At 46.9% G+C, this 16689-nt stretch overlaps 1 protein-coding gene across 1 annotated transcript in view; it reads right to left on the bottom strand.

Annotated features, from left to right (window-relative positions):
- Mertk (MER proto-oncogene, tyrosine kinase) overlaps nucleotides 1-9722 on the bottom strand; it is a 136734-nt gene extending 127012 nt beyond the window's left edge. Inside the window, exon 1 of the mRNA XM_045147566.1 lies at nucleotides 9650-9722. Coding sequence (XP_045003501.1) covers nucleotides 9650-9710 — 61 coding nt within the window. The 5' untranslated portion in view covers nucleotides 9711-9722. The remainder of the gene's footprint in view (nucleotides 1-9649) is intronic.
- Nucleotides 9723-16689: the final 6967 nt, after the last annotated feature.

Raw genomic sequence — 16689 nt, forward strand, 5'->3', positions numbered from 1 at the left:
ACACAACTTTAGGTCATATAGCAGAGGAGTAAAAAGGCTATCAGGCTTTGTTTCACTTCCTGTGTGAAGGGAGGCTGCAGGCCATCCACAGCACCAGTGGAAAACCAGCCTCCAGATACAAGAAACGCTGGGCAGCCAGGAACAGTATTATCTCTTGGGGAGTCCACTGAGCAGTGCTGAAACAGTGTGAGTCTGCGGCCTAAGATACTCCACAAAGAGCCTGTTCTTACTTGTGAAAATGATCATTTTCAAAGCTGTACTGAGGCCTGTCTGCTGCTAGTAGCTTTAACAAGAAGCCCCCTAAGGCTTAAAGATAGCAAAACAACCCTTTCTCCAAAACAAACAAGGCTTTCCTTTGTGTGTCTAATGAGGCCAGAGCATAGCTAAGGCAGATCCTAGAGAGCGATGGTCCCTGAATGCTGAAGTAACTGGAGCACCAGAGTACAGGCAGTTTACACAGAAAAGGGATTTGCTTGGTTGTGCCCACCTGAGAGCTACGAGCTGAGGATGGCCTCCTTCAGGACGACGGCTCTGTTTGGAACATCTTACTGGAGCCACGGCTCACCTCCTGACACTAGACAGCACCCCTGAAGGAACCAACTGAGAAATGTTTGGAAGAAACTAAGTTCAGAGTAACATACAAGCAAGAAATGGACTGTCAAAAATATCCATCTATGAGCTTATGAAATAAGACAGACTTTCTCCGAAAATACACCTCTGGACTTTTCTCAGCTTTTAGTGCAAAACTTCTCATATGTGACCTTGTCCTACTATTAAGCCAGCACATGTGTTTACTTTCTTTTTCTACCTCTACCCCTTCTGTCCCTTTGTCACACTCAAGACACACTCAGTGAAAGATGGCAGACACATGGGCAAGAAGGAAGGAATCGTACATCTCAGAGTTGAGTATAGGCTTCTTGATGAAATCTGCAAGACATAAGCACCCTTCTTTCCATTGTTAGTTTAAAACACTGAGGGCTGGAGAGATGGCTTAGCGGTTAAGATGCTCGCCTGAGAAGCCCAAGGACCTAGATTCTATTCCTCCCACATAAGCCAGATGCACAAGGTGGTGCATGCATCTGAAGTTCAGTTTGCAGTGGCTGCAGACCCTGGTGTGCCCATTCTTTTTCTTTCTCTTTCAAAATAAGTAAATAAATTAAAAAAAAACAAAACCAGCCAGGCATGGTAGCACACGCCTTTAATGCCAGCACTTGGGAGGCAAAGGTAGGAAGATCACCATGAACTTGAGGCCATCCTGAGACTACACAGTGAAGTCCAAGTCAGCCTGAGCTAGAGTGAGGCCCTACCTCAGGGGAGGGGGGATGACATTGAAGCCTGAAGTGGGGACCTGGATAGGGAGCTCAAGGCTTCACCCAGCACAACAGTCAATGGGTCCTGTGGTCTAACAGGCATTCTAGGGAGTGGGGATGACAGGCTTCCAGCCGCCCAAGGTGCTACTGGGGCCAAGAGTGCACCCTCAAAACTGGAAAGGCTCTTGTGTGGTTAAGAACATCCCACCACGCTCAGCAGCCAGGGTTCAGAGAAGGAGCATGAGAGCTCACACCAAGACAGTGTTCTCGTTCTCCAGAGCAGGGTCACGTTTCCTAGTGGAGTTTTCCACCCCTCCCCGGCTGCATTTGCAGCATTTTCAGCTTGACGAAGGAGGGCAGCAGCAAGAAAGGGTAACCATAGGTACAAGTTTACCTCAGAACAGGGGTTGGCAAATGGCCAAAGGGTGAGAAGAAGAGGAGCTGAAGCTTGCTCGGGTACCAGAGGTCTCATGCAGCAGGCATGAGAGTCACGAATGCATCTGGTTCCACTCCCCACAGGCCACCCTGTGCACAGATTCTTGCTGCAAAGCATTGCTCATGGTCACTCCAAGGCAGCCAAACACCTATTTGGACACGACGGTAGAGCTGCTAGAAAGGAAAAGATGCAGCCACTCAAAAAGCCCAAGCCCAAACAAATACGAAAACAAAACACCCGCACACCCACTTTGGAGTCGTTATGTGGGAAAAGCCAGCCTCATTTTTATACCTTCCTGTGAGGCACATGACAGGAAGTTATTCCTGTACAATGTCAAGCCTGTACTCCACAGGAAAGGTGGATGTGGGGTGCCAGTGTCTCCAGGGAAAGCCTGGTACTGGGCTGGCTTTGTTGGCAGAACTACTGAAAACAAAATCCTAAAGAGCTGCAGCAAAACATTGAGGCACTCAGAGTGGACACCTCACGGCCCCAGTGCCAAGGGCTGGAGCAGGAGAGGACAGACCCCCAAATCTGTCCTCGTACCTCATACTTGGATTTTTGAGACAGAGTTTCATGCACCCAGATAGGCTTCAAATTTACTATGTAGCCAAAGATGACCATGAGCTTTTGATCCTTCTCCTTCCACATCCCAAGTTCTGGGATTCCAGGTGTACATGATCACAACCAGATTTATGCAGTGCTGGGGATCGAACCCAGGGCTTCAGGCAAGCACTCCACCAACTGAAATACAGCTCCAGCCCAAATATTTCAAGGTTATATTTATGAAGCACTTCAGTAACACAAGAACACCCCCACTCAACCCATTTTGCCTAGAAAAAAACAACTGCCTGCCCCAAATTTGAACGTGGAAGTACAATGGGCACCACTGGTAATCCTGGCTAATAACTGCTGAGCACCTTCTGCGTGCTACTAGTGCATGTCATTTTTCTCAACATTACTATAACATAGAAATGAGACCAAAGAAGAACTGGGGACTGACTGCTAACCACCTCCACAAGGCCCGTAACGTCCAGCCCTGCTTTCAATCCAGTCCAAGAACCACACATGCTCAATCCTGCTTGTCAGTTTCTTGTTTGGTTGGTTTTTTGAGGTAGGGTCTCACTCTAGCCCAGGCTGACCTGGAATTCACTATGTAGTCTCAGGGTGGCCTCAAACTCAAGGTGATCCTCCTACCTCTGCTTCCTGAGTGCTGAGGTTAAAGGTGTGCGCCACCACACCTGACTCCTCTTTGTCAGTTTTTATAGTACTTACCTTCCTCCAAAACCCAGACCCATGTGTGTGTTTTGGGTTAAGAGTAAACGAAGCCAGGCGTGGTGGCGCACGCCTTTAATCCCAGCACTCGGGAGGCAGAGGTAGGAGGATCACCGAGAGTTCAAGGCCATCCTGAGACTACATAGTGAATTCCAAGTCAGCCTGAGCCAGAGTGAGACCCTACCTTGAAAAACCAAAAAAAAAAAAAAAAAAAAAAAAAAACGAGTAAACGAGACAGGCTGAAGAGATGGCTTAGTGGTTAAGGCTCTTGCCTGTGAAGCCTATGGACCCAGGTTCGATTCTCCAGTATCCATGTAAACCAGATACACAAGATGCGCATGCATCTGGAGTTCATTTGCAGTGGCTAATGGCCCTGGTAAAGCCATTCTTTCTCCCTCCCTCTCTCTATCTCTCTCTCTCCTTTTTCTTTAATAATAATAAAAAAAAATTCTAAAAAGAGTAAATTAGCCGGGCGTGGTGGTGCATGCCTTTAACCCCAGCACTCGGGAGGCAGAGGTAGGAGGATCGCCATGAGTTCAAGGCCACCCTGAGACTACATAGTGAAATATAGGTCAGCCTGAACTAGAGTGAGACCCTACCTTGGGGAAATAAAAAAAAAGAGTAAACTAGTGATCACAGTACAAAGTCAAGGAACTCACGGCAACTTGCCCCTGTCAGGGAGCTGTTAAAACTATGTTTTTAACTTTTTTAAAAAATCAGTTTTTGACTTTTCTTTTCCACTTTGGAGTAAGTGGGAGAATATAAAATACGTTTGTGGCTGATATGGTCCAAAAATCTGCCTTTTAAAACATCCTCTGGCTGGTGAGATGGCTCAGTGCTTAAAGGCACATGCTCCACAAGCTGCTAAACTGAGGTCAATCCAGCACCACATAAAGCTGGATGCAAAGTAGTGCACGCATATGTAATTCCAACACATCTAAAGGAATGGGAGGAGGAACCAGAAGAATTCAGAAGCTAGGCTAAACTGGCTTTCCCAGTGGCAACAATAGAGACCCTGTTCCAAATAAGGTGGAAGGAGAGAACCAACACCCAATGTTGTCCTCTGACACACACACACACACACACACACACACACACACACACAGGGATATGATGGAGAGCAGAGTTATGAAGGAGAAAGTGGGGGAGGGGAAGGAAATACCATGGTTTGTTATCTGTAAGTATATAAGTCAATAAAAATATATTTATATTTTAAAAGAAAAATAAACACACAAAAATTAATTTAAAAAAAATTCTTCACTTTTCCTGTAACAAAACCTTTTTGGTGCCACAGTATTAAAGATTTTCTACAAATCAGGCACAAGGGTAAGAGCACTAGCAACTATACTTCTGGGGTTGCCAGTAGCCAGGGATGGGTGTGGAAAGAGGACTTAAGGCCACGTGCAGATGCTTACTGTGTTGCGGACTGATTCAAGGTCTAGTCAAGGGCTCTACCACTGAGCCACATGCTCATCCCAGGTTGGGTTTTGCATTCTATCCACACACACACTGCCCTGAAAGCACTACACTTAATGTTCATATGCATATATTAATGCTATTCTCACTTCTGATTACAGAAGCTTCTTCTTTTCTCTGTGATGACCCAAAAGGCAACATAATGCTAAGAAGAAGGGATGGAGGACTGTCCAGCACTGAAACATCTCACATCCTCCAAGGCTCAGGGTCCATTGCAGAAGAGGTGGCAGAAAGACCGTAAGAGCCAAAGGAAGTGTACCGCTCCTTACATACAACTGTCAAGACACAATTTGGCCTCAATATCCAAGACCTTGCAGTGCCTAGCAATACCTACACAAGACCCTCATAATAGCAGAAAAAGACGATGACATCAAATTAAAAGAGCAACCAATGGAGAGAGAGAGGGGATATGACGGAGAGCAGAGTTATGAAAGGGAAAGTGGGGGAGGGGCAGGGAGGGGAGGAAAATACCATGGTGTGTTGTCTGTAAGTATAGAAGTTGTCAATAAAAATATATGTACATTAAGGGCTGGAGAGATGGCTTAGCGGTTAAGCGCTTGCCTGTGAAGCCTAAGGACCCCGGTTGGTTCGAGGCTCGATTCCCCAGGACCCACGTTAGCCAGATGCACAAGGGGGCGCACTCGTCTGGAGTTTGTTTGCAGTGGTTGGAGGCCCTGGCGCGCCCATTCCCTCCCCCTCCCCACCCCCCCACCCCCCGTTGTTCTTACTCTCTCTGTTGCTCTCAATTAAATAAATTTTAAAAATATATATGTAGATTAAAAAAAAGAAAAATAAACACACACACACACACACACACACACACACACACACAGAAAAGAATATGGCCAGATGTGGTGGCACATGCTTTTAATCCTAACCCAGGGGAGGCAGAGGTGGAAGGATCACTGTGAGTTCAAGGCCAACTTGGGAATACAAAGTGAGTCTGAATAACAGGACAGCCTGGGCTAAGAAAGAGAGACAGAGGAAGGAAGGAAGGAAGGAAGGAAGGAAGGAAGGAAGGAAGGAAGGAAGGAAGGAAGGAAGGAAGGAAGGAAGGAAGGAAGGAAGATTGATAAGTATTACCAGAAAAGAAAATACAAAGGGAAGAGCAGATAACTGAAAATTGGTGCCTCAATGGTTAAAGGAAGGAGTGTTACCAGAACATCTGTGCTAAAACCCAAAGGAAGCTTAGGAACTAATATGCCAAGATTTAGGGGCAAATATTCCAGCCAGGAACAGTGACCACAAAGGTGGTTCCAGAACTGGAAGAGGGCACACAGGTGCCAAAGCAGCAGCACAGGGGGAAATGACCAGAAATGAGTCAAAGAGGGAAGGGGAGGTTTTGTAAAATCTGGAGATCTGATAAGGAAAGGAAAGCCATTGAACAGTTTTACAAGGGAACAACACATGCAGGCAGATTTTGGAAAATCTCATTTTTACTGTTCTGTGGGAAGTGGGCAGGGCCCAGCTCAGCCTTAATACCTATTCCCAAGTCATCAGCTCTTCTCCCAGGAGTTTCTAGAAGTTGTTTCAAAACGCAAGATTTTAGCCAGGCATGGTGGTGCACTCCTTTAATCCCAGCACTTGGGAGGCAGAGGTAGGAGGATTGCTGAGTTTGAGGCCACTCTCAGACTACATAGGGAATTCCAAGTCAGCCTGGGCTAGAGAGAGACCCTTCCTGAGCATGGTGGCAAGATTTGGAAGCTGAATGTGGAGGCTTAGGTAGGAGGATCACTCTGAGTTGGAAGCCAGTGGACTACAAAATGAGTTCCAGGTCAGCCCGGGCTAGAGTGAGACTCTGCTTTAAAAAAAAAAAACAAACACTAAACAGGAAGATTTGGGGGCTGGATGTTTGGCCACACATACCTGTCCTATTTGGCCACAATCCTAGTCCTGTGGGGAGTGAAGACTGGAAAATCCCTAGGGCTTACTGGTCAGCCAGTCTGACAGAAAAACAGTAGCTTCAGATTTACTAAGAGACCCTGTCTCAAGAAAACATGCAGATGAATGTCAGAGGAAGACACCTCAGGATCTCAGACCTCTGGCCTCTGAATGCACACTTGCATATAAGTGCATCTGCACATACATGTGCATACACCACACACACACACACACACACACACCCTACTCAGCACCTTAAAGAACTTTAAAAACTTGTTCATTTATTTAAATATACCCTGTTTACCTCCAAAAAGCATTTGAGGCCACAGTAATAAAGTCCATAAGCAACAGGACCACTTAGAATTGTCCCTGGCAGGATGCTTCTAAGTACACTGGAATACATGTTTATAATATCCATTTCAGAGATAAAAGCTAATGCTCAATTCTTTAAAAGTCAAACTTGCTCTAAGGTTTTACACATCTCAGTCACAGCCTAAGTCTTCTGAATGCTCCACTTACAGCTCCTTCATTCTCCCCTTGGTCCCCCTTAAAGCCACCTCATGCTTTCTTTTGCTGCTCACTGTGAGCAGAAAGGAAAGGTTGGAAAGCTTTATAATACCCTGGCTGGCACCAGTTCAGAGTAGCTTACCTTTATGAGGAAGACAATGTTTGGAGGTGGGGGGAATAAATATTTAATTTAATTTATGTATCCATTCCTCTATACTGAAGACTATACACATTCACACTTTAAATCTTCTGTCTGCTCAGCAACCTGTTAAGACCTATGATCTACAACAGGAAAATCTTAAAAGAAGACAGAATCCAATTTCTAGGTTTATTTCTCCCACCAGCATTCTTCTTTCTATTGTAATTCTGCTGATGGATTCCCAGCCTGAGGTTGGGAGTATCCTTCAGTGGAAGAGCACTTGCCTAGTAAGTGACAGGCCCTGAGCTTGAGCCTCAGGACCCATCATCACCGTCACCTCGCCCTTTTCATAAGGTAAACCGAAATACTCAGACATCTCACAGAGAAACTTTAAGATAAAAAGCAAAAGGTAGATAGCGGGGCGGGGTGGCACACGCCTTTAATCCTAGCACTCAGGAGGCAGAGGTAGGAAGATCACCATAAGTTCGAGGCCACCCTGAGACTACATAGAGAATTCCAGGTCAGCCTGAGCTACAGTGAGACCCTACCTTGAAAAACCAAAAAAAAAAAAAAAAAAAAAAGCAAAAGGTAGAAGAAAAATGGGGAAACTGTTCGTTCTCCCTGTGGGAGCATTCTAAAAGACCTATGATTATCTGTCTATGTCTGATTGTCAGCTACAAAACTTCTTTGTCATGGCTTTTTAAAGTTAGAAAATAAAGCATCCAATGTTTAAATATCTTATATGACAACTGAAGTTTCTGATACTCTCCCCATATTTACCACATTCACTCCTCCAAGAATATTTATGGCCAGCCGCCACTAGCAGCAAAATACAAAGATTTGCAGCAGTTCATAAGGAGTGGATCTGGCAGACAAGCTGAGGATTTGGCCATGGGCGAGGAGAACAGAACTGAGACCAGAACCAAACCAGAACTGCCTCAGCTCAATGCTTGGCTTGGGCTCTTGATGTTTGTTTAAAATTGCTATGTTCCTCAAATTATAAATTGCTCACATTTTGTTTGCTTGTTTTGCGAGGTAGGGGCTCGCTGCAGCCCAGGCTGACCTAGAATTCACTATTCAGTCTTACAGGATGGCCTCGAACTCACAGTGATCCTCCTACCTCTCTCTGCCTGGACTAAAAGGCATGCATCACCACACCAGAGAAATTATGTGTTGCTCACATAATTTAATGTCCAAAAAGGGAACGCATTCCTTAAGAATTTTTCATTTGAGCAAACAAGATTTCAAAGGAAAGCCTGAAAGATAACACGAAGTTACTTGCTAGACTGTCAATGGAACTTTCCAGTTCTTCACGCGGGTGGTGGCACACGCCTTTAATCCCAACACTGGGGAGGCAGAGGTAGGATGGCTGTGAGTTTGAGGCCAGCCTGAGACTTCATAGTGAATTCCAGGCCAGCTTGGGCTAGAGAGAGACGGGGGTGGGGGGGGGGGGGATTTGAACACTCCGTGAATGCTAGTAAACCATGCTCAAGATCAAAAGAGACAATGAATTTCAAATGAGATGGGGAGTTCCTTTTAGAGAAGTTGGGTTTATTCAGCGGGCTCCCTGCCTCTCCTGTTTTTCTGTGGGTAAAGCCTGGCAACAAGTTACTTCCAGCTTCCAGAAGTGGTGCCTCAGTGATCTCCCCGGAAATCTGTGGTCACCCTCCCCCAAGCTGTTACTGCACAATAGAACCTGCCTCACTTGTCTGCGCTTATCCAATCTACTGTCTCATATTGAAAAGCCCGTGACATTTGGCAGGACCTAAAAAAACCCTCTGTCCAAACAGTAGATGCTGCGAGGCCGCAACAGGGGTGAAAGCACTGCTCCCAGTTTTCCAGGTCCACACAAGGGATCCCTGCAAAGGAGGGCCACAAGGTTTCGCACCAGAGCCCACAGCCAGAACACAGTCGTTCCGCCAGATAAGCCCAGCCAGGGTCCATGGACCCCGGAACGACGGAACCAACTCCTGCAGCAGCTCGCAGGTTAGCTGCGCACGGGCCCCGGGAAGACCGGGTGTCTAGCGTAAAGAAATCACGCCAAAGCGAGGTCCAGCCCCACAACACAGTCGGGAAAATGCTTGGAGCTTCCACCGTAGACTCGCGTCCTGTGCTCCCTACAGCACAAAACTTCAGCATTTGAAACACTCAGCGGCGACGGAGAGCCATCTATGCCCACCCGTGGGGCTGCAGCTGAGACGTGCACCCAAGAGCCAGCCTGCGAGTCCCCGGTGCCCACCCATGGGGCTGCTCTGGGACGCGAACCCACGAGCAAATCTGAGTCCTCGGTGTCCACCCGTGGGGCTGCATCTGAGACGTGAACCCACGGGCCAGCCTGGGAGCCCTAGGTGCCCACCCATAGGGCTGCATCTGGGACGTGAACCCACGGGCCAGCCTGGGAGCCCTCGGTGCCCACCCATAGGGCTGCAGCTGGGACGTGAACCCACGAGCCAGCCCGGGAGCCCTCGGTCCAGCCCACGGCTCGCTGGAGGAGCCACAGGGAGGGGACGTGGCTCGCCGGCTCCGCTCTCCTCGACGGCTGCGGTGAGGGGGCAGAAGTGAGCAAACGTGCCCCGCAGCGGGGCAGCACGCCGGCACCCCCAGCCCGGCCGGGCCGCCCGCACTCACCTCTCCCGGGCGCGGGCAGCCAGAGCCCCAGCAGCAGCAGGCGCAGCGGGGCCGGCGCCATCGCGGAGCGGCGGGCCTGGACGTGCGCTCGGGACGCGCCGACCGCTGGACGCCGAGCCCGCTCCGCGCCGGCCGAGCGCGCCCGCGAAGCCCGCAGTCCCCGAGTGGCGTGGGCAGGGGCGGGAAGGAGGACGGGCCGGCGGCCTAGGAGGAGGGCGCTGGGCGGGGCAGGCGGGCGTCCAGCCCCGGCGGCGCTGGGAGGAGGCGCCGAGGGAGACGAACTCGTCCACTACAGAAGGTTCCCGAGCCGAGGGGGCGCGGAGAGGGAAGGAAAGGGAGGGGGAGAGGAGGGGCGGGTCACTGCCCTGGCGGGGCCGACCAGAGGACGGAAAGGAAGAGGAGGGGTCTGGCAGGGAGGGAGGGGGCGTAGGAGCTAGCGGGTCACTGGGAGGCCTGGCGTCCCATTGGTGCGGTTGGGTGGCACACCTTAGGTGAGAGGCTGAGTGCAGGGCGCGGGACTCAGGCTCCATGAGGAGGGTCCAGCCGCCTAGGGCCGCGCCAGCCCGGCAGTCCAGGATTGTGGACTGGGGAGCCGCTGTGATCCCAGCGCCACCGGGCACGGGTTGACCGAGGTGCAAGAGCGGCCCCTGGCGTCCAAGGAGCTCGAAGCCGCCCGTGGATGACTCCTGGGGGGAGTCCCGAAAAGAATCCAAGAGAAAGTGATCCTGGGAGTGCGGATGTTTGAATGGACTGTCTGTCCCAGTGAACAGCCGCAGAGAAAGCGAATCAAAACAGAAACTTTATTAAACACTTTAATAAAAACTGCAACAATATCTGCCATTCATATGATGGCTTCTTTATATATATACACACACATGCATATATACACACATACATATATATATATATATGTATGTATATATATATATATGTATATATATGTATATATATGTATATATATATATATAATAGTTTTTCGAGGGTAGGGTCTCTGGCCCAAATGACCTGGAATTCACTATGTAGTCTCAGAGTGGCCTTGAACTCATGGAAATCCTCCTCCCTGTGCCTCCTGAGTGCTGGGATTAAAGGTGTGTGCCACCCTGACCTTTTTTTTTTTTTTTTTTTAGTGTGTATGTGTCTGTGTCTGTCTCACCAGGGCTTCTTGCTGCTGCAGATGCACTTTGTATCTGGCTTTAGGTGGGTACGGGAGAATCTCTCTCTCTTAAGGGCAGGTTTTGCAAGCAAGCACCTTTAACCACGGAGTCATCTCCCCAGCCCTATGTGATGGTTCTTAAAGAAAACAGAGCGCATGTATTTTCTTTTATTGTTGTATTAGACGGAGTCTTGCTGTGTAGTCCTGATTGGCTTGAATCTCACTTCGTAGCCTAGGATAGCCTGAGTTTGTGGCACTCCTGCTTCTGCTTTCTGAGCACGGGAATTACATACATATGCCATGGATTTAGATTTTACTATCTTCTTTCAACACCGTGACCCAGGTCATGTCACTTCTGGGCTCACAACTCTACTCTTTAGTGGCTCCTACTTTCTCAGGAGTAGAAATCCTCTTAGTGGCCTGTTACAAGGGTCTATCTTGCCTACCTTCTCTTGGCAAGCAGTCCCTTGACCTATAGACCACTTCCTATAGAGTTGGCCATAGACTTCATAGGAGCGCACAGCTGTATCCTTGCTGGAGGGGAAGGAGAAGAGAAGGAAACAATCCTGCACTCAACTTTGACTTTGGAGAAGGAGGTTTGAAAACTGTATGGCAGTAGTTTCTCACAAGCAGGACTATGAAATGTCTCTTAAGAGCTTCTTGCAAGACCTACTCATGAACACTGCAGGAGAAATCATAACAGAGTGTGCCAGGCCATTAGGCAGACTGTGGTCACCCATTGCCTCCATGGCCTGCATAGAGATGAGCCAAATCAGCAGAGTAGAACCAAGCTTAGCTCATCCATAATCTCCTTGCTAGAGTTCATATGCAACAGCAACTCTAAGGATATATTTTTTGTTTGTTATCCAGGCTGGCCTTAACTCCTGGCTCAACCAAAATCTCAGTTTTCTGAGTAGTTGGAGCTACAGATGAGTGCCACTGCACCAACTTAAATCTCACTCTTTAAAAAATGTTTTGAGGGCTGGAGAGATGGCTTAGTGCTTGCCTGTGAAGCCTAAAGACCCAGGTTCCATTCTCCAGGTCCCACCAAAGCCATATGTAGATGGTGGCACATGCGTCTGGAGTTCATTTGCAGTGGCTAGAGGCCTTAGTGTGCCCATTCTTTCTCTCACACTACTCCCCCCTCCCTCCTGTCTGTCTTTCTGTGTCTCAAATAAATTAATAAAAATGAAATAAAATAAATGTTTTGAATTTTTATTTATTTATTTGCAAGGAGAGAGAGAATGATGGGCCTCTAGCTACTGCACACAAACTATGGATGCGTGTGCCAGACAGAGCTTAGGGGAAGCAGATTGTCTTTACTCCCTGACCTGTGTGTCTGCCTGGGACCTTCAAATGGCCGGCACCTAGAGTCATCTCAGCAAGTTAGAGCCTGAGCTCTGTAGCCTGGTTTTGCACATCAGCATTGTTGGAACTCAGCAGCTATTACTGTATGCATCGTCTATGTGTGTTTGTGCTACAGCAGCAGTGTGGAGTAGTTGTAACCCAGACTGTAAGGTTCACACAGCCATGTGATACACTCTGTACAATGTTTGCTATTTGCTAATTTAAAGGTCTGCACCCTCCCATAGCTGCTGGAGACTAAGCACTTTGGGCCAGGGGATGTGACAAGCTTAGATGGAAGTCTGGGATGGGAGCTCAGGTCTGCAAGAGTGGGCACGCCAATGAGCAAGGTAGCCTTGTCTGACCAACCTCAAAGGCCAAGTGGTTCCACTTTAGCACACTCTGGTGGTAGAAGCAGTCTCAAGCCTACCTCATGTGGAGTAACACAGACACTAGTGTACAGTGGCAATTATATAACAGTTGAGAGGGAGTTAAAGAGGGCTCCGTTCTAAAGATGCTTCAGTGCCAAAGGTTATAGCTTGTTATAGGAAATGGGTACAATGTAGTTAACAGCAGTAAAGGAAGTAAGTGCACCACAATAAAAGGCTCTTCATGGTACTGGTCACAGAGAGGCGACGTGCAAGAGCCTGTGCCCTCCCTTCTGTAAGGAGGTGGCCAGATGCACTTACTTGGACCAGGAGGCATTGATAACTCATCTTTGCTCCTTGCACTTGGAAATCCAGGATTCTAACATAGAGGCGCACTTGGGACTTTTATGCTTTGCTGGCAATACAGGCATATTCCTAAGAGGTAATCGGCCTCAACCACGAAGCCCTGGTGCAAATCATCTCTCTCACTGTTTTCAATAAACAATTCTGACAAGCTGGTACAAATCTCCTGGAACCTCCTCAGACACATGATTAAAAAACAACATTATTAATCATTGTGCTTCATGCTCTTGGCCAAAGGTCAGGACCATGCAGTAACTTTAGCAGAACAGCTCCAACTGATTGCAGTCCTGCTAGAATATATCCTCACAACACAGTAGCTTTCTTAGTTGTTGCAAAATGAAATGATACAAGTAACAGATTCCATTCAGCAGTGAACCTTGTAGTGGAATAAAGATATATCTGGGCTAGAGAGATGGTTATAGTGCTTGCCTGCAAAGCCAAAGGACCCAGGTTCAATTCTCTAGTGCCCAAGGTAGTGCATGTGTCTGGAGTTTGTTTGCAGTGACTAGAGGCCCTGGTGTGCCCATAGTCTCTCTCTCTCTCTCTCTCTCTTGCTCTTGTTCTCTCTCTCTTTCTCAAATAAGGAACTTAAAAAATACCCTCTTAAAAACTGTTTCTGGGGCTGGAGGGATGGTTTAGCAGTTAAGGTGTGTGCTTGCAAAGCCAAAGGACCCAGGTTCAATTCCACAGGACCCATGTAAGCCAGATGCACAAGGTCATATTCATCTTGTTTGCCACTAAAAGCACAGTTATATGGGGGTGAGGGAGGAGAAGAAGAGAGGGGGATTCTTTTTTTTTCACTTGTGGCTGATGTTTAAAACAAGCTTGTGGTTCTTTTGTGTAAAAAAATTTAAAACAAAAAATTTTCCTTCCTTATGAAAATAAAATATGAAAGTTATCCTCTTTGCAATGACTTCTCTATAACTTGTTTTTCTCAGTATGTCTCATAATTTAATAATAAAAATAATAATTTAATAATTCATAATTTCTGGGGGTGAGTCACCAAGTTTACCTTTGCATGTGCTGAGAAAGAATATCTGGCTAGACAACAATCTGATTTCTCAGGTGTGAGTGGGGGGACAAATGTGTCCTTCAAGCTCTGTATATATTTGTTCCCTTATCCAAGAAATCAGAACAAGTGTGATGCACTTTGATGAGAGTTTTGCTTGATTTGGATAACTGATTTGAAGAGTACGGAATCATTTCTTTTGGCCTCTTCTCAGTCTTGGGTCCTTCTGAGAAATCTAAAGTGTGCTGAGGTCTGGAGAGATGTCTCAGCTGTTAAGGAACTTGCCTTCAAAGCCTAATGATTTGTGTTCAATTCTCTAGTACCAGTGTAAAAAGTGGAATGCACAAAGTGGCACATGCACCTGGGATACATTTGCAGTGGCTAGAGACCCTGGTGTGCCCATTCTCTTTCTCTCTTTCTCTCTTTCTCTCTTTCTGCTTGCAAATAAATAAAATATATTTTTTAAGAAAGAGTGTTGAGAAACTGGATTTATCTTTCCTTTCCTCCAAAGGAAATTAGAATGTCCTTAAAATGTTCCCAGATCTCTTTAATATGTGAGGAAGAGCTGGGTGTAGTGGTGTACACCTTTAATCCCAGGCAGAGGAAAGAGGATCACTGTGAGTTAGAGGTCACCCTAGACTACATAGTGAATTCAGGTCAGTCTGAGCTAGAGTGAGACCCTACTTCAAAAAGCAAAAATAAAAACAAACAAACAAACAAAAATGATGTGAGGAAGAGCTCCATATGCCAGTACTGTTTTAAATGTTCAAGACTGTGCCCCTAACTTGAGCCCCAGTGTGCCTGAACAAGTACTGTAATGAATTGCATGTGACATGTGATAACAGGAAAATTCCCTAACAATGCATTGTGAGTCTTGGCTTGCCCAAGTGTTTTGTCTTCCCAAAAAACATCAGAAGGATTGCATTTGAAGACTGAGCCACAGGCACAAGCCACTTGTACACATGCACACTGTTAGCACAGACAACTGGACACTTGTGCTAAAGGAAGAATAGAATTTATAGACTCTTTAGCTCAGAAACAAACAAATTTATGAAGGCAGACCAAATAACTCAGGGCTCACAAAGACTGATTTTCTTGGAATTATGGGTAACACGCTATTTCTATGAGCATATTAAAAAGCTTCCACCAAGCTTTGGGCATACCAGGGGCTCTAGCCACTGAGAATGAATTCCAGATGTATGTGCTACCTTTGGCCTGTGACTTACATATCTACTGGAGAATTGAACCTGGATCCTTAGGCTCTGCAGACAAGTGCCTTAACCAGTGATCCATAACTCCAGCCTATTATTATTATTATTATTATAACAATGACAGCCCTCCTCAGTAGGGTTATTGGTATTCACTACAGAGCCCTAAAGACTTCAGTCAGTCTCTGTGGGGAAGGGGACCTGGCCTCAGGCTACCTTACCCACATTGCTACTATTACTATCTTTCTGTCCCTTCTTCCTCCATGTTTCCTGAGCTGCAGCAGGCATGTTAGAAATCTGATTTAGTGTTGTATTCTGTGTAGCCTCTGGATTGCTGTTTTGATGAGATTTAAATGACCGTAGTGTTTGTTGCCATCACCCTGGGACTGGTTTTCAAGCTAGCAGTGAGAGTAGTTCCCTGTTTCACCTTCCTCTGCAATGACTCCTGGGCTCTGGCAGAGGTGGTGGAGGTGGCACCTCTCCTGGTAGGCAGTCTGCTTTCTTTCCTTGTTGTATCGATGTATCCTGGATCTCCCCAGTATTTTCTGCCATCTGTAAGATAAAACAGATTCTCCAACCAAAAGCGAGAGCAGCTTGGATTAGAGGGGATAAACATAGTTATTTGAGGGAATTTTTTATGTGTATGCCCACTCTTATTTGCCAAAGAGCCATGGAGGTTCTCTCTGGAGTCTGTGAGTTTCCTATCCATGGGATTCTGACTTGGTTCCCATTATCAGGTATGAATTCTATACCACGAAGTGTGTCCATGTCCAATTCCAATCAAGAACAGTTAGTTACCCACAAGGGCTGTGTGCCACTGTTACACAGGTATGTCCTTCTTGCCCCACTGGTTGATTTCATAGCTTGCAGGATCTCCTGCTTATTTGTGTTGTTGGTAACCATTGTCCCCAGCAGCTTCCATAGGACTTTCCAGCACTATGAGGGCTAGCCAGGGTGGAACTGGTTTCCCCCTGAGTTCCACCATGGTCTCTTAATGTTCTGTGACCACTGGCTATGCTGTCTTTAGCAATAGGGTCTTACCTTTTAGCCCTGAAGGGTAATCAAGTACTTTGATAATGCCTTATAATATTCTGGGGCCTCATGGGATCCTCTGACCAACAGCTCACTGTGAGGAGTAACCCAATTAAGGTCTTGCGATTTACCAGCCAAAGCCCCTGATTTTAGCTTTCTCCACCTTCTGTGGAACGCATCTGTCCAGGTCCCTCTCCCCTTATTGAAGGATATATTTAGTAGAATGTTATCTAAGGTTTCGATGGTACTGATACATGTTGTCTGTAGTTTTGTGTAATTCTCCCCCTCCTCTACCCTCAAACCCTCAAAGATCCTTCCACCCCTGTATTCTTTCTTTTTTTTCTGTCCCTTGACTTGTTTGTTGAGTAGCCCCTCCTCCCCTTCCTCCCTATATCCCCCTTTTCTACCTTCATTCTAGTTCCATGTCAATACTTCTTATGCTTACAATCAGCTCAAGCTGGTCCACATTAGGAACTGCGTATGAGAGAGAAAATGCAGTTTTTGACTTCTGAGCCTGTGTGACCTCACTTAGTTTGATTTTTTCCAAGTGCAAATTCCATTAT

The sequence above is a fragment of the Jaculus jaculus genome, chromosome 4 (assembly GCF_020740685.1).
Source record: "Jaculus jaculus isolate mJacJac1 chromosome 4, mJacJac1.mat.Y.cur, whole genome shotgun sequence".
Lineage (NCBI taxonomy): Eukaryota > Metazoa > Chordata > Mammalia > Rodentia > Dipodidae > Jaculus > Jaculus jaculus.